The sequence below is a fragment of the Peromyscus eremicus genome, chromosome 14, assembly GCF_949786415.1.
Source record: "Peromyscus eremicus chromosome 14, PerEre_H2_v1, whole genome shotgun sequence".
NCBI classification, from domain to species: Eukaryota; Metazoa; Chordata; class Mammalia; order Rodentia; family Cricetidae; genus Peromyscus; species Peromyscus eremicus.
In genome coordinates, this window is record NC_081430.1 from 79,723,760 (window position 1) to 79,746,623 (window position 22,864).

Consider the following 22,864-nt stretch of genomic DNA (forward strand, 5'->3'; position numbering starts at 1 on the left):
AACACGTTCCTAACTTAACTTCCTTGTGCCAAAAACGTGTTCTCCAACTTCAGCTAGTTGGACTAGATTGGGTGGGGACAGAGGGCTCATAGGATTAGACATCACTCTTGAATGAAACACATTCCAGCCAGGTAAACAGGGTGTGGTAGAGGCGGACCCGGCCCAGCCTCTTTCTGAAGAGCTGTATGCTTAGGTCTGTTGTAAAAGCTTGCTCTCTGCCCATCCAGGCCCTGACATTCCTATGCAGCTGAGGCCTCTAGACTGGCCTAGCACCTCTCTTCCTAGAACTTTCTCTGCTCACATGTCCTCTCTGAGTCCTGCTTGCAGTTCGTGGGTGATTCACATTCTGGCCACCCCTCCTTTGGGAGGAAGGAATAAAGAAGAGGGCTAGGAGGAGCTTCCACCAGGACTGGGGGCACCCTCGCCGAGCTCTAGTTCTACCTCCTATGAATTAGGCCTTTTCGGTCACCAGCTTACTATTTAGGGCAAGAGGAAGTCTGGGTCTCTGGAATTATCTGAAAAGAAGTTAGTATCAAAGAAATTATCTCCAAGCTACTTTCTTTGTACTTGCTCTACTGAATAGAAAAATAACTTATATTTATTGTAAAAAAAATAAGTTTAGAAAATTCTGAGAGCACTCTAAAATTATCCACATTACCTTTCTACAAACATCACATTTGGTTCTTTCCGAGTCTTTTTGGTATGCCTATAAAAATGTATTTTTAAAAAGATCTGAATGGATATATATAAAAATTGGCATTTTTTTGAGACCGGGTTTCTCTGTGTAACAGTCCTGGCTGTCCTGGAACTGACTCTGTAGACCAGGCTGGCCTAGAACTCAGAGATCCCCCTGCCTCTGCCTCCCAAGTGCTGGGATTAAAGGTGTGCACCACCACCACCCTGCGGGACCATTTTTTTTTTTTAAATATTGTTTTTGTTTCAATTATTTGAGGCAGAGTTTTATTGTGTAGCTCAGGTTGGGCTCAAACTTGTGAACCTCCAGCCTAAGCCCCGTTTGCTGGGATACAGGCATGTGCACCTGGTTTTTGTCCTCGACAGTTCTTATGCCCCGCCTTTTGACTGCCCTTGGACACTTCCCTGTTTCCTCAGCTATTCTTGAATAATCTTGGTGGTTCTAGAACAATCCAGTCAATGATAAACTAGACTGGAGCCAGGGTTTATTTTGAGAACACAGGGAGGCATGAGGATGGCTGCATGAGTGCAAGCCTATTACTTGAGAAGCTGGAGCAGGAGTCTGAGGGAGGCTTGGGCTACACAAGAGACTATGTCAAAAAACAAAAAAAAAACCCAGAGATTGATATGAGAGGATGCTGCTGCATCATTTCCTTCCTCCTTCCCCCTCAACCTCACCTTTCTCCCCTAACCATGTGTGTGTGTGTGTGTGTGTGTGTGTGTGTGTGTGTGTGTGCACACATACGTATGTGGAGGTCAGAAGACCCTGGGTATTATTTCCCAGGTACCAGTGCCATCTGCCTTCCCCCCTTTTTAGACAGAATTTCTCACTGGTTTGGATCTTTGGATCTCACCAAGTAGCCTAGACTGACTGGCCAGTGAGCCCTGCCTATCCCTGCCTTCCCAGCGCTGGTATTACAAGCATACACCACCACGTTCACCTTTTCTTCTGTGGGTTCTGGGGATCAAACTAAGGTCCTAATGCTTGCAAGGTACCAACTGAGCTACTTTGTCAGCCTCGCTTCCACCCTTCAGGGCTCTCAGGGACATCTCTAGGAAGTTGTCTGTGAGGCTCCATCCAGTCCATAGTACCCCCACAGCATCCCATCACAGCACTAACTATACTTTATTAAGCAGGTTTCTTTGGGCTGGTGAGATGGCTCAGATAATAAGGGGAATTGCTGCCAAACCTGGTGACCTAAGTTTGATTCCCCAGAACACCCCGGAGTGAAAGGAGCCTTTTCTGTCCCCTGCGTGTTAAGCTTCACATCCTTTGCCCCGTACCTACCACCCATCAGCATCCCTCTTTTAAGGCTCCTATGGTCAGTCTGGGGTCTCAAGGACCCTCAGAGGTCTCACCCATGGCTTTTTTTTCCTACAGCATCTTCCTATCTCTCATACTCGTGTCCTATGGGTAACATTTCCCTGGGAACAGCCTGGTTACTTGGGCATCTGGTTTAATTAAAGAAAGAGTGGGTTAGAACAAGTCACACAGGACCACAGCCAACCAGGAGTAACCATTATGACAGTTTTATTCAAGTCTCTGAGAGCCCTGGTGTTGGGACCAGGCCGAGATCAGCATTACACTGTAATACAGTAGGAGGCTTGGCCACGGAACCAAGCCTGCTTGGCGTCCCTCGTCACCAATGTACAGTACCTCGAAAGAAATGAAAAGAAAAAGCCAAAGGAAAGAACCTGAACATAAACTTCCTTCAGGACACTTCCATCTTTAAATATTTCTGACAACACACAATAATTTAGATTCCAAAGGACATGAGGGCTCAATTCGGGGGACACACGGAGAAGAGGCAGACACTGGCACAGGAAACTTGTAGTTAGATACTGGAGGACAAAACAAAGAGAACATTCACTGTACTTCCTAGACTCACGGGCCCTAAGGGGAGAAAGGCCCAAGAAAGCTTTTGCAGAAAACTAGAGCCCAACCAATGCCTCTCCTGCAACCTTGAAGAGAGCCCCAGACTGCCGTCTGTGGAGCTGTGGCTGGGGACAAATGAGAACAGAGGGTTAGGGGAAGCAGAACATTAGCGTTCACCACCTCCCTGCTCTGCTGCAGCTGGGTACCAAGGCTCAAGGAGACAAGGAGGCAGCAGCATCATCTCCCTAGAAGACTGGAGCTGGAGTAGGCTTCCAAGCTCAAAGAACTGGGAACACAGGAAAGTGGAGCTACAATGAGGAACACCAGGGAAGCTAGAGCTGGAAACAGGAAAGAGAAACAAAGCCTTAGGTGGTCCTGGGAGCGAGGGGGAGCGACAGACATCCCAGTGAGCTCAGAATCCCTGCAGACAGGAGAAACAGGTGAAGGAGAAAGAGCCACCATCAGCAAAAATGAAGTTTGCTGAGCTGGGGGGGGGGGGGGGGGAATCACAGGTCAGCCAGGGCACACACCTTAGGAAAAGAGTGATTTCAGAACCCACCTGGCCCCAGGCTGGCCTAAATTCACCTCAAGGATTTTCAACAGTGGTCTAGAAATGTGCTCCCAGGCTAGCGTCATATCTTAAACAGATCAGCAACTTGCTTCCCAGCTCTGTGACGTCAGGCAAGCAGCATGAACACTCCACATCTGTTCACACATCCTTGGATGCAGGCAATACCCACCAACTCTGCGAAGTACTGTAAGATGTCACAAAATGTCTGCACATTTGTCCAGACAGAGCCTATGTGGATGATTTAGTGGTTTCTGAAGATTTATCATTCAACTCCATACCTGGGCCAGGATAAACCCATGTCTCATTCTGACAGTAATGAAGAAAATAGAAGTTATGTGCCTGTCATCTTGGCAATTGGGAAGTGGAGGCAGGAGGATCAGAAGTACAAGGTCATCCTGGGCTATACAGCAAGTTTGAAGCCTGTCTGGGCTACATGAGACCCTGCCCAAAGTAATACTACTACTACTAATAATAAAAAATAAAAGCCATAGCAGACATGGCCTTCAAAGCGGAGGTAGAATAAATGATTGAGTGAAATGACGATGGAGGGTAATAATGGCAGAAACCTGACACAGGTGGGGGGTGTGAAGGGACTATTTAGAAGGCTTGCTGGGTAGGGGTAGAGACTGCAAAGCTTAATGTATGTGTGTGTGTGTGTGGGGGGGTGGCAATGACAGAAATCCTCCATTCACTCACTTCTGAGATCTTGGATGAATGACGTCTTTTCACTTCTAGAATTCCCAGAGAAGTTGGAGATAAGAATGTACAGGCTTCTCTCTATCACTTTCCTTCTCCTGGAATACACAAACCCCTGGAAAATGGCTCCCAAGAGCTTGAAAGGCAGCCCAAGAACATGATGGAACATGAAGGAAGGAAAAGTCACCCCAGCTACAGGGCCAACGTTAAGAACTGGGTGCTTGACCACTGTATTTGAATGCAAGTGCTCCCAGGAGTGACGAGCGGCACTTAGAACGTGCTGTGTGGGGTGGAAATGAGAATAAGACATCAAACCTATGTTAGATGTCACAGCCCTATCTGGAGATCCAGGAGACAGGCAGGCAGGGCCTAGACCAGGTTGAGATGAGTGAGGCACTTGTGTCGGATACAAATTTCAAAGGGATGTTAAAAAATAATAAAATAAAATGTAAAACATCAGCAATCAAAGGCTAAACCATACTTCAATGTCACTTTCTAAAATGCCCAAATTAGTAAAACCATCCATGACATGATCAGCCCTTAGCCTTAAGGCCGTCTTGTGCAGGTGGTAAGGTGGGAAGGATTTCAGGAAGGATAATAACATAGGACTTTTGAAAGGCGGTCTTGAGTGACTGCAAAGCACACCGTATCACTTCTGTGGGGTCTTCACATGTCAGCGCTTCCCTTACAGCCGTTCTGACCTCTGAGCTTCCACCCGTCCTGTCCTAGTAAGAAAGGCTGGTCTCTGAACACTAGATTTGTGTTTGAATTTCCCACCCAGAGACACCACCATCTAGCTGTCATGTTCACACCTGACAATCAAAGGGCACGACAATTAGAAGGGAAGTCAGGGGCAAGGAAACCAGAGCAGCACGGAGCGCCCGCTCAGACAACTCCCCTCAATCACCAGGATCTTCTCTTTCCAACACAAGACTCAAGGGGATGTAGGGACCAAGGCGTAAGACACCAAGAAGGAGCAGTCAGTCCCAGGGCAGAGCTCAAGAGAAGCCAGTATCCTGAAAAGCAAGTCTAGGGTTTCCCCAGCAGCTCAGGGAGGCCAGGATGCCTCCAGGGTCCACGACCAGAGACGGACAGAAGGGGCGGTGAATGGGAATACCTAGACACAGTCCATGAAAAAGTAAAAGAAACTCACCTGGTCTGCAGAGCCAACCAGGAACGTGGGTCTGGGTTACACTAGTTAGAACCATATTAATTAACCTTCATCAAACAGGATTCCTGCTGCTGGTTCCTACCCTTCAGCTCAGTACCAGAGACAGCGAGCCTCCAAGCAGCAATGCCAGGAAGAGTCCAAGGAGAAGGGCTTTTCTCCTTTTATGTGCGGACTTCATTATAATTTGTGAACTAGGAAAATAATGTTTTGCCATCTGGAAATGTGTTCCCAACAACAACAACTGTATCTTGACAAGAAGTGGTTCTCAGGTCAAGCCAAGGACAGTGACAAGTGACACATGATTGAGTCATAGGAAATGGCCAGTACTGGCCTTTGACCTCCAATCACACATACATTCATACTTTTCTCCACCAAGGGAAGCAATCTTGCCTGGTGGCGCTATCTGCACTGGACGTGGGGCTCTGGCACCACACACTGGAGAGACAGGGTCTTGCTGTGTTGCCCCAGATTGACGTCACACCTGGAGCTGAAGCAACTGTCCTGCCCCAGTCTGGGTTTCCGAGAATGAATCACTGAACCTAGCTAAGATGGTAGGTTTTACAGTTAGAACAGTTTTAAATAGGAGAGTGAGCATCACCCCCAGCTCACAGAAGGGCTTCTGGGGGCCGGATACTGGCAAATTTACAACTTGAAAATGGAAGGCTTAAGTATCCAGGTTCTTGCCACCCACGACTCCCTGAGGGCCACTCTTACCTCTGCCCCTGAATCCAGTCTGGACAGTCTTTCCTTAGAGAAAGTCCAGTACTTCACCAGTAAGTAGGACCTGCCTCTCCTCCCAGGCCTTCTAGAGGCAACCAGATGTGTGCTTCTAAATTGTCGGACTGTGCCATTCTTCACACACCAAAACAAAGGCACATACATGATCAAATACATACCTGATCGAAAGGTCAGGGTTCTGCATCCATGGTGGGGCACCACTGGACAGATGGACACTTAGGCCCTGAGGTGTCCACTCACGGCCACCCAGGCTTCAGGGCCCTCTGTTCTTTACTCTGTTAAAAGTAAGCTAGATATTCACAGGTCTCTGCCTAGCATTCGGCAGGTGCAGCTATGGGGAGCGGGTGGGTGTGGGTGGTGGAGGACAGAAGAGGAAGGGCAAAAGAGGAACTTCATGAGTTAAGAATGGCCCCTCTCATGGGGCAAGAAATGTCGACAACATGGAGCTAGGGGAGGTCTAGACATGCTGGCAATGTCTTGTGTCCCTGAGCAATAGCCTGAGTGTAAAGGGGCTTTGTGAGGAGCATCAGACTTTGGCACATGATGTCCCATGGGCTAGGGGCCCCTTTCCCAAAGATTCTTCCAGGAGTGGCCTGATTTTAAACTCTTATCAAATGTGACCCTGGGGATGACCCTCACAGGGCAGGGACAGCTGTCCCTCAGGTGCTTTCACCAAGCTCCCATTTCCTCAGTAAGACACAGACGGTAAGGACACCCAACTGGCCAGGTTAAGTGGGGGAGGGAATCAGAAAACAAATGATGCTTTTGTCACCTGGGCTACATAATGTGGCAGGAGAGCATATGCCTGGCCCACTAGGTGTGTCAAGCCAACCCCAAATCACTCCTCTTCCAGAAGCCAAAGGATAAAACCCAGGGAAGACGCCCTGAGGCAAAGGGGGTGAGAACCACACTGTGGCTCCAGTACATTCATCCTGCAAGGGAAGCAGCTGCCCCTCGAGTTGGTAGGGAGCCACAGGGTTCCTCTGCCCTCACAAGGGAAGTATATGAGAGGAATATAGACTTCCTTTTTACAAGGGAACCTGAGAGGGGTCAAGACACAGGACCGGAGTCATGCAAGGAAAGCAGAACAGAGGAGCAGGGCCAACCTGTGCTGTCTCAGAGCCTGGTGGCCAGACTCAATCATCCAAACAGCGCCTGTCTGTCTGTCTGTTTTTGAGACACAGGTATCGAATGCGAAGGAAAATGATGTCATTTTGTAAAGGCCAGAAGGAAAAGCTACCCTATTCCGAGTTGTCCAAATGTATGCTATTGTTATTATGACGCCTACCAGATCACAGGGATGTCAAAGAATGCCAAGTTAAGAGCGCCCACCACAGCTTCCTAGAAACAGCAGTAAGGATAATGGAGGCATCTACTCAGTTCCAACTGTATGGATTCCCTCCCCAAGGGTAAGCACTGGGAACTGAAGACCTGAGGAGACAGCAAAGGTCCTGTTAGCAGCCGCAGGATAGCAAGTCTTTGAGGAGAGATAGTGAGAGAAGGGAAAGCTGGCGGCCGTCACTCAAGTGAGTTTATCCACAGCTACCAGGCCTGTCCTAACCATGACCACAGAGGGAGGGAACCTACGTCACACAAACTGACTTCCTTAACATTCATCCCATCTCCAAGCTCGCACGGAAAGCGTGGCAGACAGTGGTCCAGCACTGCACAGGTTTGGAGGAACTGAACAGGAAATCCCCCCATCTTAACATACGCTCACAGCCCTGCTTTCTCTTCTCGCAGGTACAATCGTTCCTTTAACAAAGCCTTCCTCTGTCTGAACACTAGGTGGACAAGGAAATATTCCACCTGTCACTCAATGGCAGGTAGTTATCACACAGTGTATATTCCATCTGTAACACTCCATCTTTCCCAGAAAGATGTCCACAACCAAACATGGACAGGAGAAGAAACCCTGCGTGGGGCTGGAGCCCAGGCTGGAGCACGGGCTGGAGCCAGCTGCAGCCCACCTTAAAGCCTTAGTGCAGCCAAGGTGTGCAGATATATTTGTGGCTTAGCAACAGGGGTTTTCAAAGACCCAGAGAGGGGCACACAACAGACTGTCTAGTCCTCACGGACAAAGCATCATCATTAAGTTGGTTGGGGCTTCTGAGAGGGCTCACAAGCTCTCCTCTCCTATCTGAGGAGTCGGAGTGTGTGTGTGTGTGTGTGTGTGTGTGTGTGTGTGTGTGTGTGTGTAGTAATCTCTTACATCCTCATTTCACAGAACCAAGAGGGAAGATGAGACTCTACAACCAAACCCTGGCTGACACCACCAGCACCGCTTCCCCGTCGAGTCTAGGGGGCTGCAGGGTCAAGCCAAAGGCAAATGGGCTCATAAAAAACTGTGGAAACCAACATGCCTCCCAGGCCAGGATGTCTATCAGTTACAGAGACACAGCAGGCATGAAATCTGTCACCTGTACCACGTGTACTACTCTAACCCATGGGCATCCAGGCAGCCAATACGGGGAGCCTGCAGACTGACTCCGACACCACCCGGGACTGTGACCCCAACCAAGCTGTTACTGTCACATAAGGGCCATGGTGCACATACAACACAGGGGGCCCAGAGGAGGTGGACATCGAAGAAAATTCGTGAGAAAGCTTTAGACGAAACTCAGTATTCAAATTCAGGAAACACATTCTAAACACGTCAGCACTAGCCTCTCTGGCAGGCCTTGCTGTCCAGCTCACAGTACAGGGCCCAGCACAAGGGCTGTCTGTGCAGAGACAGAGGTGGCCTTGGTCAGCACCTATCAACAGACCACCGAGCACTTGAAGAACTGTATCATGCTACTGCCTCCATACACCCAGAGTTATTACTAAGGGTTCCGTTTACTTCAAGGACATCACAAGGTGCACACATCCCAAGGTCCAGGACCCACCCCCATATGTTATCCTGACATACTTCAGATATGTCAGTGAATTACATAGAACCTACAGGCCACTGATTCCAGGAACTAGAGGAAAGAACAACAGAGTCCCAACAAGACAGGTCCATGCAGGAGCTGTGTCTGACCTCAGACCTGGCATCACTGAGTGCGTCTCCCAAACAGCTATTCCTGAGATGAATACGCTCATATTCACATCTGGTGTAGCCATGGCCTGAACCCAAGGGGGTAGATGGAGCCATTCAGCAGGTGTTGATTTCTGCCTCTTTTTCTAAAACCCAAACTCAAACCAGGGAGTGACTCTAGGGCCCTTTCTACCCAACCTGACCGTTTCCCCTGACTGCCTCCTCTCCTCCCTCCTCACACTCTCAGTTCTCACTGACATCTGCACGGGTAGGCAGTACCAGGTCTTTCAAGCCCATTGGCCCTCATAAGGCCAACCTGTCCCCACCAGCTAGCATAAAAGGACTTCGGACACAAGACATTCATCACATACTAAAGGAAGACAAGCTAAATCAATCACAGAACATCAGTACAGAACTCAGGGCTGACAAAGGGACTCCAGGACAGCTCCGGCTGAGGGAGAAGAGGCAGCGGACAGATTTGGCTGGATGACTCTGCAGTGTCACCCTGAAGGTGAGGAAGACTGGAGGGAGGGTGGGGACATGACTTCCCTCTCCTACACAGCCAGAGCTGACACAACCCCTCCAGTGAACGTGGAAAAAAGATCCTGCAGGGCAGGAGACCCCCTGAAGTGGCTGGCCCTGCTTCCATCCCTTCCATCTTCAAAGTGCATTCTTAGTGCAAGGAGGAGGTCTGGATCCCAGGGGGCCTAACTGAGACAGGGCTGTGCCAGCCAGCTCCCTCCATCTCCTCCGGCTTCCCCCTTGCCCACCCTGACCCTTTTTACACTAAGACCAGAACTCCTGCTGGATCTCGTAAGGGGAAGGCCCATGTGTGTTCAGTTCAGCTCTGCACAGGGGCACCGTGCTATCCTGGCTCTGCCCCTCCGCATCCAGGTCCAGAAGCGTCCGCTCAGCGGGGGGCAGTGACCCTGCCTGTAAAGGGAGCAGGGCTGGGAGTCCAGGCCGCTCTTCCACAGTGCTGCTGCTGCTGGCAAAGCAGGAGTCCAGGTTGCTGGGAGTCTCTGTGCTGGAGCTGTTGGCTGGGGAGGCGCTGCGGGCATGGCTGGGAGACACAAACCACCACGGGTCCAGCCGCTGCCGGTTGGCGGAAGGACGCGGCCGAGGCAGAAACTCCAGGGTCTTGGGTCTCTCTAAGGTGGAGTCCCGCTGTGTGTTCCAGCGCCTCGGAGTTGGGGGGAAGACCACATTGGGGTCAGGGAGACGGGGGAATTCACCTGGGTCTCGGCTGGGGCTGGGAGTCTTCAACAATCCTGGTCAGAGAGACAACGGGAAAGACATCAGATGATGGCGTCATGTTTCCGGGCGAGATACGCACCTTCCCCATGCTGCCACATGCCTAGGCACGTGGGCCAAAGGAACTAAATGTTTAAAGAGCACCTACTGTGGGTCATGCAGTGTGCTGCAAGGTGCTAGGGATATGGTCGTGAACTAGAAACCAAGGAGCCTTGGGTCAAGTAATAGTAACATATGGGGGGGGGGTGAGGGGAGGTCACATGGATAATGGACCAATTTAAGGCAAAGGTTGGGAAAGGACTTTTAAGATGGTCACTTGTGTTTGTAAGTAAAGTTTTATTGGGACATAATCTGGATACACTCCAAGGCGGCTTTCCATTTACAGTAGTATAGCTGAGTTAAAAAAAAAAAAAAAATTGTACAATCCACAAAACCCAAAATATTTACCATCTGGTCCTTTCCCAAAACAGTTTGGGGGCCCCTGGTTTAAGGGAATGCCTGTTGTTCCCTGTTCATCCATGTAATAATCATACGACAGGAAAAGAGCTGGGTAGCAAAAAACGTAAAGATGACTCATGCTGTCTTTATTCCCAAAGAGGTCACACACAAACCTGCAGGAGGAGGAGCCACACAAACTGGTGGGGCACAACTGTCCCGCACACTTCAACCTCTCCAGAGGGGCTGTGGCCACCTCTGCTTCTCTCACTGGGTTAGGGGATGTTTCTTAGACAGACTCGGGGCTTTTAGGGAGCAAGGGCAGCAAGGGCAGCAAAGCCCTAGGCTGAAAGCATGAATTCCCAGGAGTCTCTGGGGTCGGATGCAAGGCGGGCTCGTGCATGTGGACAGCCACCCGCCGGACACGTCTCCGGGTCTGAAGGGACAGGGGTGACTCAAGGAGGAGTGACAGCGAACATAATGGGTGAGTGGCAGCTGACCTTAGGTGTGTCTCTGAGCTCACGCCATAATGGCAGGGCCCAAGCATGCGGCAGAAAACACCCTTCCTAGGTGTGGTAAAGATTCCTTCCTTGTAGCTGCAGGATCTTTAGGAACAATAAGCTTGCCGCTGGGACCACTGCCCTGCACCAGAGCAGGGTCTCAGCGTGCCACTGGGTCCATGCTGGCTCTTCCTGCAACCAGCCTGTCTCCTTTCACACTCAGGAGAAGATGCCCATGGTCCAGGGCAGAGAGACGTCAGCCAGCCCTGGACACCCTTGCCAATCCCAGATCATATCTCTTGCGTGGTTGAGCAAGAAAAGAAATTCAAATTTCTTTGGGCTTATCCCAATCCTGAAGCAGAAAGAGGAAATGAGCCACCTACAAACATCTTTACTCCCTGGGGGCCACAAAAGCAGCGAAGAGAAAAGAGGAAGTGGCCCGAACTCACCTGTCCCAGGACTGGGACTCATTCCATTGCTGGAGGGACTCCGGCTTGCGAGCGCTGGAGGGGCTCCTGCTGGCTTAAGAGCCCCATCAGAAGGAGTCCGCCTGTGACCACTCGGCTGCGTGGGGGCTGTGAGAGTGACATGGGTGGGCGTCAGGGACTGGTTGGGGTCTCGCTTGAAGCGCTCCACTCGGACATTAACGAGAGGGTTGTGGGCGCACGAGGTGAGAGGCGGAGCTTCCACTGGACTGACTGGCATTTCATACACTACGATCTCATCACTGTCCGAGCGCAGCAGGGAGCGGGTAGAGTTGCATTCGGAGATGGAGGAGAGAGAGAGCAGGGTCAAGGAGGCAGAGTGGTCTCCTAGCAACATCATTGGCTCCTCCTTCTTGAAGAGCTTTCGGGAGGGGGGGCTGGTACTCCGACGAGGGCGGCTGGCCCTTTGGAAAAGACCCTCACGTCTCTTCTTCTCTTCCCGGGCTGGTGGCTCAGGCTCCTCTGGCGGAAGCAACTGGCACTTGCCAGCTTCCAGCAAGTCAAACCCTAGGCCTGTGGCTGCCAGAACAGCTCCACAGCCAAGCAGAGCCACCTCACAGCGCCGGTGGTGGGTCCCACTGCGCTTGAGGCTGTTGGTTGGCGTCAGCTGAGGGGTACTGGTGGCTGAGTTGACTGGGGTGGGCTCCTCATGAACTCCATCACTAGAGGGGCCGTCCCCATCCTCTCCACGAGGAAATGGGATACAGAGGTAGGACTGGTTGGGCGAATGCTGTAGATGACTCTCTCCACTCCCTGGGCCTTCCCCATCTTCATCCTCTGTGAAAATCAGATAAACGGCAGAGAGATACAGAATGAAGAGTCCAGTCCTCCTCCCAGCCTGACTCTGTGTCAGAGATACAGGACATGAAATTGGGCATTGAGCCAATGGGTCCTGGTCAATTCTGCCACATTCAACTGAGACCAACATGGGAAACTTATCTGCATCCCAGAGCCCATTTCTCTACTTGCAGAAAAGGGGATCTGCTAATTTGCTGCCTCTTTCATAGGGACTCCTTTGAGTGTGTGTATAATGCCAGAGACAACCTTACTCGGCAAGTACATTGCCACGGGGCTATACCTTTAGCCTCATAGGTACTCTTACAAGAACATGCAGTATGCATTCCTAGAATACCAGATAAAAGAAACATTTCGAATATTTTTTGTCCTTAAAACTAAAAGAGCAGCCGGGCGGTGGTGGCGCACGCCTTTAATCCCAGCACTCGGGAGGCAGAGGCAGGCGGATCTCTGTGAGTTCGAGGCCAGCCTGGTCTCCAAAGCGAGTTCCAGGAAAGGCGCAAAGCTACACAGAGAAACCCTGTCTCGAAAAACAAAAAACAAAAAAACTAAAAGAGCTTTGGATTTCTAGCACTATGCTGAGCAACATGTCTTAAAGTTGGTCTGCACAAGAAATGAGAATCCTCTACATGGGTGAAGGGCAATCTGTTCCACTGATGGGCCTATTATGACTTGGAAATCTACAGAGAAAAGAATACTGGGGGAGCTTCTAGAGAACTCAGCCACCATTCACAGCCAGAGAGTAACACTGGAAAGGCTTGGGAAGGGGAAAGGTCTACTTCAAGTCCTCATCCTTGCTCACTGCCCTGGGGAGATGATTGCTGGACTCTTGGGGCAGGAAGCCAAAGATAGATTCCATGGCTATAATACAAGGAAAGTATGGTTTACAATAAAATGGAAGGGACGGAGGAGAGGATCAGAGGTAAGGAACAAATCTGAGACAAACACTACGGATAATACTAGGAACCCTTAAACGATCCTGGAAGTCTGGTCAAGAATCCTCTAAGGAAACAGGGAGAAAACCAAGACAAAAGCTATACTTACCTATCTCCATAAGGCTGGTGAACCCAGGCAGGGCGGGGCTACTCCTCGGACCCTTCCCCAGGTTGGGGGCACTGGATGACCACTGTTTGTATCCATCTACCAGGGACTTGAGGCTGAAGAATGAAGAGGAGACTTGTCAGCACTGGCGACTTCTCTTACTCTAGCTTCCACGGGCATTCGGCAAACGTCTGTCCACTTAATCACACTGAAAAGCCGTGGGGACCAGACAACTTGTCCCGAGCCCACCTACTTCACAGACAAGTGTACATGCTCCAGGAGATGCAAAGCGGTGGTCTAATCCAGCCCCTCACATGCTGTGGAGCCATGGAAAGATCGAGTGAGCAGGCGGGCAAGCGGACAGAGTAAGGACCAAGCTTGTGGAAGGTCTCGTCTGAGCCCTTCTTAAGGGAGAGGCAATCAACCCACAGGATCTGGACACAGTACACTCATTACGTTACAAGTACTTCAGTGCAAACACCTGCAGTGCAAAGCAAGCATGGAGCAGATGAACCCGCAGAAATGGCCCGGGCCACTCCACTCATGTTTCTCAGGTTCTCCTTCCACGCTTCTATCTCGCATGCTTAAGCTTCCAAAGCCATTCACTCTTCAAAAGGAAAAAAAAAAAAAATCAAGCAACAAAGCTGCACCAACCCAGTGCACTTGGGACAGACATATATGGGGAAGACACTACGTGGGACTCCAGCCCTCCGTTTATCTGGGCACCGTGACAAAGGATGGCCGCTTGATTTCAAACCCTGCCATCAGCTCACTGGGAAGTCTGGCAATTCTCCAGAGATAGAATGGATCCCCCATCGGCTCCCTTACAAAGGGGGATCTGAGGTCTGCAAGCACTGGTCTTTGCCCTAGAGGGCAATAAAAGGGAGCATCGAGGCATCGGCACGTTATGGTGGCATTGAAAGCCTAGCATATCAATCCAAGGGGACTCTACCTGTTCACCGAAAGCCTGTCCTCTCAGAGCCCCAAGCCACCAGAGGGAGGGAGAAGGCTCACTTTTCTCCCTGGCCTCAGAACTCTGTTTTAGGCGCTGCCGGGACACTGGTGACTTAAGACACATCCCAGACTCCACTGGTTTCAAACAGAACACCGAGCTGGAGAGAAGCAAGCTGCTAAACCCACAGCCCGGGACTCCTGACGGCAGTGTTCTCACATTTCCTCTAGTACGGGGCCCAAGGAAGCCCAGATTAGCAAATAAAAAATTAGCCAGTGCTCAATGATATATAGCCAAGTGGCCTTCTCTAGAAACAGTATGCAAGGAGCATCCCATCAACTGGGGTGGGTAAACAGAGGGATTTTCCCAAGGTGCACCGGGGTACCGCTCTTAAAAACACAATCAGCTCATCCCTTGCAGTGATGAGGAATGAGAACAAGGAAATGGCAGGGCAGTTGCTACCAATACAGCTTATGGATGGGTGGAGAGCAGACTCACCCCAAGTGGAAATGTGGAGACTCTGATGGGGTACTTAAGCCATTAGTTTTTTCCCGTCTCTGGGGGGAACTTCAATGAATAAAGAGGATCAGCAAGAGGCAGTGGAGACCACCGTCAGCTCACCCTCCCCCACACTCAGACTGCTCAGGCTAGACCAGTCAGGTGGCTTCTCCAATCAGCAAACCCACCCCAGGAAAAGACTGGATAGCCAGAGGGCAACTGTAAGGGGCTGTGAATCTGAAAATACCCAAGCTGCCTACAGTGAACTATTGTTTCCCACAGACATGTACTGTTGGATAAAAAGGGGAGATGGGAATTCATTTTGCTGAATCCAAGGTTTTTCTCATTATAAATTTTCTTCAGTCAACAGACACTAAAATTAGAAATACTATCATGGAGAGATCGCTAACATTTCTGATATCAAAGAGATCTGGACTCAAGTTTGCTAGAAAACACTTTCATTTCTTCAATAAGAATTGAGAATAATGAAAATAATCAAGGCACGTGCTTCTTAATTGACTCAAAAGTCTGCAAGGACAAATCTATGTAAGGAGAAAGAAAAGTGCAAAGTTAGCATTTTGTAGTGTAAAAAGAAGGTTAATTTACTATTAAGACCAAAAAAAAAAAAAACCAAAAAAAACAAAAAACAAAAAATGACAACAACAACAAAAAACAATAAAAACAAAACAAAACAAAAAACCAAAAACTTTAAGTGAAGCAGAACCAGAAAAGTCACTAGAATCCTATCTGAGAAGAGAAAGGGACCTGCAAGAAAGGGTCAGAGGAGAAGGTGGTGAGGGTATAAGAAAAACTGTAATGATCCATATGAATGAAAATTCTACAATGAAACACATTGCTTTGTATGTTCACTGAAAAATTAGTTGAAAATTTTTAATTACCAGAATCCATAGCTAGCCTGGTTAACCTCAGAATTAATGTCAGAAATAGCAAATGATTCGGGGTGACTGCGTTTCTCCAAGGCAGGTCACGAAGGACAGACAGACAACAAGGCTCTCATCCCTCCTCTGCTCTCCTGAGTGCTGTAGACTTGCTGACCTGCCCTCCAAGGCCTTAAGTTCTGCATTCACACACAGCACAGGCAGCTTGTCCTCCAAGTGTACATTTTCTATTCAAAGGAGCTTTGTGATTTCAAAGCCTTACTTGACAGGGCTGGTTCTTTAGAAATCAAATTGCTGCTTTTCCCCCCTTGAGCTTAGACACAGGAAGAGTTTGAATGTGAAATGTTAGTATTCAAAAGATTACCAAAGCCGGTTGACAGGTTTGGAGGCCCCGTTCAGTGACTAATGGGAAATCACTGAAAACTGATAGGACTACAATCCTCACACTTAGACTAGCCAGGGGTATTCTAGAAGAAATACAAACCATGATGGCCACACTTCGGGTATTAAGTAGATGGCATGAAAGGCAGAGAATCATCATCCCAGCTGATAACTTTGTACGTTCACCATGAGCCAGCTAATTGATGCACCTCACAAGGAACCCTTACATCCACTCCACAAGCTGGGGACTAGTCTTAGGCCCATTCTGTAGGTGAGAAAACACGAGCACCCACAGTTAGATGTGGAGCTGAGTCTCATGGCCAGAAGTCTCCCTGGCCTGTGAAAAACTGACACAGAGAATTTGCCTCCCAGGCCTTGAGCCTACAAATGAGGACACAGCACCAAGACCTTTTACCTGGAAGGGCACTAACATATGTGGTTAGGGGCCCCACAGTATAGTCTAGGGCACTATCAGGGCCGAGTTATGGTGGCTGCCTCCGTCTAACAGGTTAACAGGAGAAAGTCCTGCAAACCCTGCTTTTCCTCCCTTTCCTCTGTTTCATAGGAAAGACTCAGGTTGAAGTAGGCGACTTAGCCCAACTTCCTACATTTCCATCCTATCTGGGCTATTTGCTGCTTTGAGATCACCTGTAGGGGGCAGCAGACCAGCAGACTGAATCCATTCCTGCCTGCCAGCTGTCTTCCTAAGGTCTGACTGGAAGATAGCTACATGTACTCATTCATGTATGTACTACTCAAAGTCCAGGGCAGCTTTCATATGTCTCTGTCACCACGCGGACCCAGAAGCCTAAAACGTCATCTGGCCTTTTGTGGAAAGAGCTTGGCAATTCCTGCCCTACAAGAGCTAGGAGACTGGAAAACTCTAGAAAGGTCAGGAAGAGCTTCATGCACATTTGTAATTCCAACACTCAGGAAGTGGAGGCAGGAGGATGGAGAGCTTGAGGACAGCTTGGGCTAGTCTATCTTAAAAAAAATGAAATAAAATAAAACAAAACCTGTATACTTTCCCAGAAAGTATTAAAATACACACGAGAGAAACATAGTGTTTCCTATCGTATTTTAAAACGCTGTGCCCGTCTTTAAGTCTTTAAGAATTTCACATCAGCTGGCTCTTACCCTTCATCTCCTGAGGTGAGCTCTTTCTGCCCAAGTGTTCCTGGTCCCCACGTCCGGCCCTTCTTCTTTGGGAACCTCTTCTCCTCCTCCTCCCCTTCCTCTTTAGGGACCACTGAGCTCCGGCCCCAGGTTTTACTGCTTTCACCTGGCGTCACTGTGAATAACAAGGGTTGAGTAAGAGAAGTCTCTCCAAAACTGACAGACAGACCACACACACTTATTTTCAAGGAAGTCCTATAGTGAAAATAAAACCAGTCTGGGTTTGGCACATGCTAAAGCTTTGACAGTATTTCTTAGGACCTAGGCTTTGGACAGCCTCAGCTTGGGAAGTACAGACTGAAAAAGGTCAGTGATGCCCAACAGGGCGAACAGTATGAAGGTCCTCAAGGTGGGCACCAGTCTGTATCTGCATCATTCCAGTTTCCAAATTGCTTTGCGGCGATTCACTAAAGCGCTTCCCCTACCCACGAGCCCCTGGGCTGCTATCTGACGGTTGAAAGTGGAGCCAACACTGAACTTAAGGGACAAGGGGCAGGAGGGCTGAGGGTCAGCAAATGGACACGCGTGTGTGGACACACTGTTGAGGGAGGTGGCAGCAGTTATGGCTGGAACAAGCCTGAATTAACCAGGGGCCGAGCAGAGCAGGGGAAAAGCTGTCTCACACTGGATGGCTCGAAGGCGAGGGATGATGGTGGGGCTTGCCGGGGGGCTTGATCGGCTGCTGATGAGACTCTTCCTTTTATCCATGGTCGGGGAGGCCTGCACTGTGAACTTGTGCTGGAAATCTGCTTGGGGAGAGACAAATGCGTGTGTTAGGATCATCACACAGTCAAATTCATTCAAGAAACCCGACGTCTCCTGGCAGGCAGGCCTGAGGGATAGGCCTCGGTTTCCCGAAAAGCTTTGTTTATCCGGGAAATGTTCTCTCTCAGAGCCATCTCTTTTTCCCCAAAGGGACGCGTGCCAAGATGAACACACCACAGATGGCAGTCTTCATAAAGCTCCCTATTTAATGGATATAGGTGGAGCGATTACAAAGGAGAGCTGCTTTTCAGTGCTTGTCACCTTGTGGATTATTCCAGCAAATGGTACTGGAAATTATGCTTCAGATGACCTGTCACCATCCGTGTCCTTTTTAGGTACCAAACAGGAAGCATTTGATGCTGCTCCCAAAGTGCAGGCAGAGCAGAGTATTAAGAACCAGCCCATGGTGGGAATGCAGGGATTCAACGGAAATGGGGAAATGACCCTAATCCTCACACACCTCAAAGGTAGTTTCGATACAGCATGAAGAATATGAAACTCTAGCTCTTAAGTTCTGAGTTTCAGCCTCCTCGTCCACCAGAGAGGCACTGGGGTCTGCCCACTAGACTAAACTCTCCCTGCAGATGGGAACAACAGCTTCCTATCTGCATTACTAGTGCACAGCAGAGTCCTAGCACAGCCTAGATGCTCCAGAGGTACCGAAATACTTGCAAAAACAAAACAAAACTACAATAACAACAACCCATGTGTGGCAATGACAGCAGTGTGCACTCCCATGAGCACAGTCTCTCAATTCAATGACTTAATTCCTTTGTCTGTGCTCAAGCCACCATCCCAAAGCTTAAACATCACCCATAGCTCCTCTGACTATGCCATGTTTCTTTGCTTCCTTACACGTCTAAGAAACTTGCTAACCCAAGGCCTTATAGATTTAGAACATGAAGAACTTATTTAATCTATAGAAATACTCACCTGTCCCCTTGGGCACATTACACTCCACCAAGACTCTAATTCACAGTTTCTTATTTCTTTGCATATCCCCCCTGCCGTCCCTCCCCATAACAGTACTGAAAATGTACCTTTATGGAGCCAATGTAGTTCTGACTAGCTATAAAGCAATCTTATAATATGGATTTTTACATATTAGCCTAACGTTAAGTGCACCGAGGGCTAATTATTAAAAGACACCTGAGGCTAACAACTTTGCAGGGTTAAGATTCCTCATAAGTGAACACCCCAGAACCCCCTCACCCTGATGATACCCATTCTTCTCCGGCTTTTGCCTCCAGTGAAGTGTGCTCTATAGACTGCCACGCTTTGAGCAGCTTGGGTCTAGTGGGTTTATCATCACTGTATACTCTGCAGTCACTCACAAGGAACAGTTCCCCAGAAAGCCTGCCATCCACTGAGCAAGACGGCCCACCCCAACAGGCTTTGAGAGCCATGGTCTGCATTTCCAAGCACAGCCTAACTCCCGCAAACCCCGCCCCCCCAGCCCCCCCCCCCAGCCCCCCCCCCCCCCAGCCCTGCTCTCTTTCGGCCACCTACCCGAGGGGAGGCTGATGCGGTTGCCATCCTTGAGCTTCAGTCGGCTCTTCCTGAACTTGCCCTTGCGTTTCTTCACCCTGGGCTTTTCCTGGCACAGCTGGTGGATGATGATGTTGAGCTCTCGTTCGAGGATGTCAATCTCCCGCTCAGCCAGTTCCTGTTCCCTGCGTCGCAGCAGCTCCTCCTGGTTCTTCTGCTGGAGTGCAGCCCGTGTCAGCTCCTCTTCCCAGGTGCGGAGCTCCTATAGACAGGGGAAGCCAGCAGAGAGAAGAGTGGTCCTCAGTACAGAATGTGTGTCTCACACAGTACATCATAAAAGATAAGACACATTCCTCCATCATAAAATTTAACCTTTAAATTAGGCACCGTAAGAGATTAACAACTAATAATAGAGGATAATGATAGCAATATATTATACTAAAATCACCAGCATTACTACTCTTGTCCTTTGGAACCATTATTAAATAAAATCAGGGTTTTCTGAACCCAGAATTGCCATATCACAATAGCCGACAAGAAACCCAAGATCAATATAATACCTAGTTGGGATAGTATGCACAGTGTCAGAAGGATGACTGTTCCCAGGAAGGGCAGAGCAAGACTAGATCATGACGCTTAGAATAGCATGCAATTGGCCGGGCGGTGCTGGCGCACGCCTTTAATCCCAGCACTCGAGAGGCAGAGGGAGGCAGATCTCGGTGAGTTTGAGGCCAGCCTGGGCTACAGAGTGAGTTCCAGGAAAGGCACAAAGCTACAGAGAACCCCTGTCTCAAAAAACAAAACAAAAAAAAAACAAACAAACAAACAAAGCAAAACAAAACAAAATAGAATAGCATGCAATTTAAAACATGAAACTGTTTACTTCTGGAATGTTCCATTTAATAGTTTCGGACAGTGGTTGACAGCAGTTAAATCAAGCCACAGAAAGCAAAGCCATGGATGGGAGTGGGGTGGGGAGGATGACTGTAACTACTTATTGACGAGATCCAATTTTAATTTTTCCTACTGGCTTGTGTAACTTATAAATTATATTATGATTTTATCAATCCAAAACAAAGGTGGCCATGAGTCGGTGATTTAGCAGTCTTAACAAAAGCCAGCCCCTTGAGGAGGTTCTCCTAACTGGGATGAGTAGTAGTGATAGGAAGGCCTCACTGGCTCACCCAGAGGGACCCCTAAAGATTCGCCATTAGCTCCCTCCAGCCGCTACTGCACGTGAATGACCTGCCAAGCTCAGCTGTACTGCCCCTGGGATCACTATGCCGTGAAGGAGCCTAATCTCTTTGATTCAGATCCAGAAGTTATTTTGTGTCGGTGTATAACAATGGTTTTGCAAAGAACACAGGGCTTAGAGTCAGATGGCCCAGGTTCAAGGACCTACTTCCTCACTTACTAGTTCCACGAAGGTGGAAGCCACTGGCCCTCGGCTGTGAGATGGAAACAATCGCACCTGCCCCACATACTACGTGAAACTTCTCAAGTGAAAACAAAGTGAGAAACAAAATGAGATTATTATCACATTCCTATTTATTTATTCATTTAATCTCCGAGACAGAGTTTACTCTATAGCCCAGGCTTGAAATCACTTTATAACCCTGGCCGGTCTAGAACTTACGATGTACTCCAGTTTGGTCTCAAACTTACAACCCTCCTTCCTCAGCCTCCTGAGGGCTGAGATTCCAGGCATGTGCCAACATGCCTGGCTATCACACAACTATTAACTCCCCCATAGTTCTACAGCACAGAGTGAGAAGGAAAAAGGAAGTTAGCCAAGACTTCTCAGACCTCTGGATTTAGCCCTACCCAGACGGCACAGGGCATACAATTGCACAAAATCAGTTTCACCCGTGTGGACACTGACTGCTAGGATCGATCAGACCACAGAAAAAAACAGAGGGGCCACTGGAGGAATGGCCACCAAACCCAGAATCAGACTCCAGCAAGCCAAGAGGTGCCAAATTCCTATCCTGTTTCTGACTGACTCCAAAAGACCACACAAGATGCTCTGCTGGCGACTCTCAGGGCTGACGTACCCTGACGTACCCTTCATGGAATGGCCCTCCCTCTAGAAGGGCCCTGTGGAACCTGGACATCCTTCCAGAACTGTCCATTTTAAAGTAGCAGGAGGAAACACTTGCTGGCAGCTGTCCACAGCTGCACCTGTGCTGTGGACAGTCAAGCAGACTCCAAGGAGGAAGGCACTGGCATCAGTGGCTGGGCGCACTGAGTCCAGAACCCCAATGAAGCAGTTCTGCTAAGACAAGGCATGCCTTTCCCTCTTCTCTACCTTTTCTTTGGCCCTGAGTTGGTCAAACATTTCCTGAATCTCATGTTTCCAGTCATCCTGCAGGCAGTGGAAGGAGTCCTTGGGCATCTCAAAGAAACCAGACTCTTCTATGGTTGTGAGCTGGTCCAGGATACTCGTGAAAGATGGCCGTGAGTGGGGGTCGGGGTTCCAGCAGTCTGAATGGAAGAGGGGAAAGTGGAAGTCAGTTGCGCTGCCCTGTACGCTCTTGCTGAGCCAGTGCAAGGGAAGCGAGAACAAAGCTGCCGGTGCCCGATACTGCTGGCAGCTAACCGCTCACAAGTGCACCAGGGGTGACTATGCCCCCATTCCCCCCCCCCCCCCCAAGCTACCGTCCCCGAGAAAAGCATCAGGGTGAGTCAAAAGAGTGCATTCTACCCAGTCGCTGCCTGGCCACCAACACAGTAGGCCCCTTCCCTCCTCACTTGGCTTAGCTTCACATGTCTCACAAATTCTGTTTCCAACTCAGTGATTTGAGAGTCCCTTTCTTCCCTGATGACCTTCAGTTCTACACACAGGATACTCAGGTCTGGGAACAAATGCCACTGTAGCTTATTTTGTATTACACAATGAGACACTGGAATGCAAGACAGCAGGTTTTAGTTACTAATTGCTACCGTCACTGCAGAAAGGAACCTGCTTTGGCAGGGTGTGGCCACTGTCTAGAAACAGCTCTCCCTCCCGACTCTTGCCCTGGGTGGCTAATACTCCATCTCCTCTTTCTCCAGCAGACCTCATGACATGAGGAAATGTCATCTGAGTGCTGTGTAAAGGTACACAGCCACTAGCTCTCCTCAGGCCAGGAGTTCCTTACCTTCCATGAGTTTGGCAAAAGGCTCCGGACATGTAGAAGGAATAGGAAGGGCGAGCTTGTTCATGGCCACTCCGTAAGCCACTGCTAAGCCATCAATGCCTCGAAAGGGGACCTCACCAGTCAGCAGCTCCCAAAGCAGCACTCCATAGCTGGGGAGAGGAACAAGACAGAAACTACATAAGAAACAACAGCTACTACCTCATCAAAACAGCTACCAAGGTTTATCCCACATCACCCTCAACCCGTAGAAGACTAATGGAAGAGACACACTAACATAAAGGGAAGCCACAA

The 22,864-nt window shown here is 49.3% G+C and overlaps 1 protein-coding gene across 1 annotated transcript in view; it reads right to left on the minus strand.

Annotated features, from left to right (window-relative positions):
* Positions 1-2,207: 2,207 nt before the first annotated feature.
* Positions 2,208-22,864, minus strand: part of Map3k9 (mitogen-activated protein kinase kinase kinase 9) — a 75,802-nt gene continuing 55,145 nt past the window's right edge. Inside the window, exons 4-11 of the mRNA XM_059279552.1 lie at positions 22,574-22,722; positions 21,742-21,917; positions 19,455-19,695; positions 17,804-17,926; positions 17,142-17,295; positions 13,278-13,390; positions 11,403-12,215; positions 2,208-10,035 (exon numbers count right to left, since the gene is read on the minus strand). Of these exons, the coding sequence (XP_059135535.1) occupies positions 9,551-10,035; positions 11,403-12,215; positions 13,278-13,390; positions 17,142-17,295; positions 17,804-17,926; positions 19,455-19,695; positions 21,742-21,917; positions 22,574-22,722 (2,254 nt within the window). The 3' untranslated portion in view covers positions 2,208-9,550. The remainder of the gene's footprint in view (positions 10,036-11,402; positions 12,216-13,277; positions 13,391-17,141; positions 17,296-17,803; positions 17,927-19,454; positions 19,696-21,741; positions 21,918-22,573; positions 22,723-22,864) is intronic.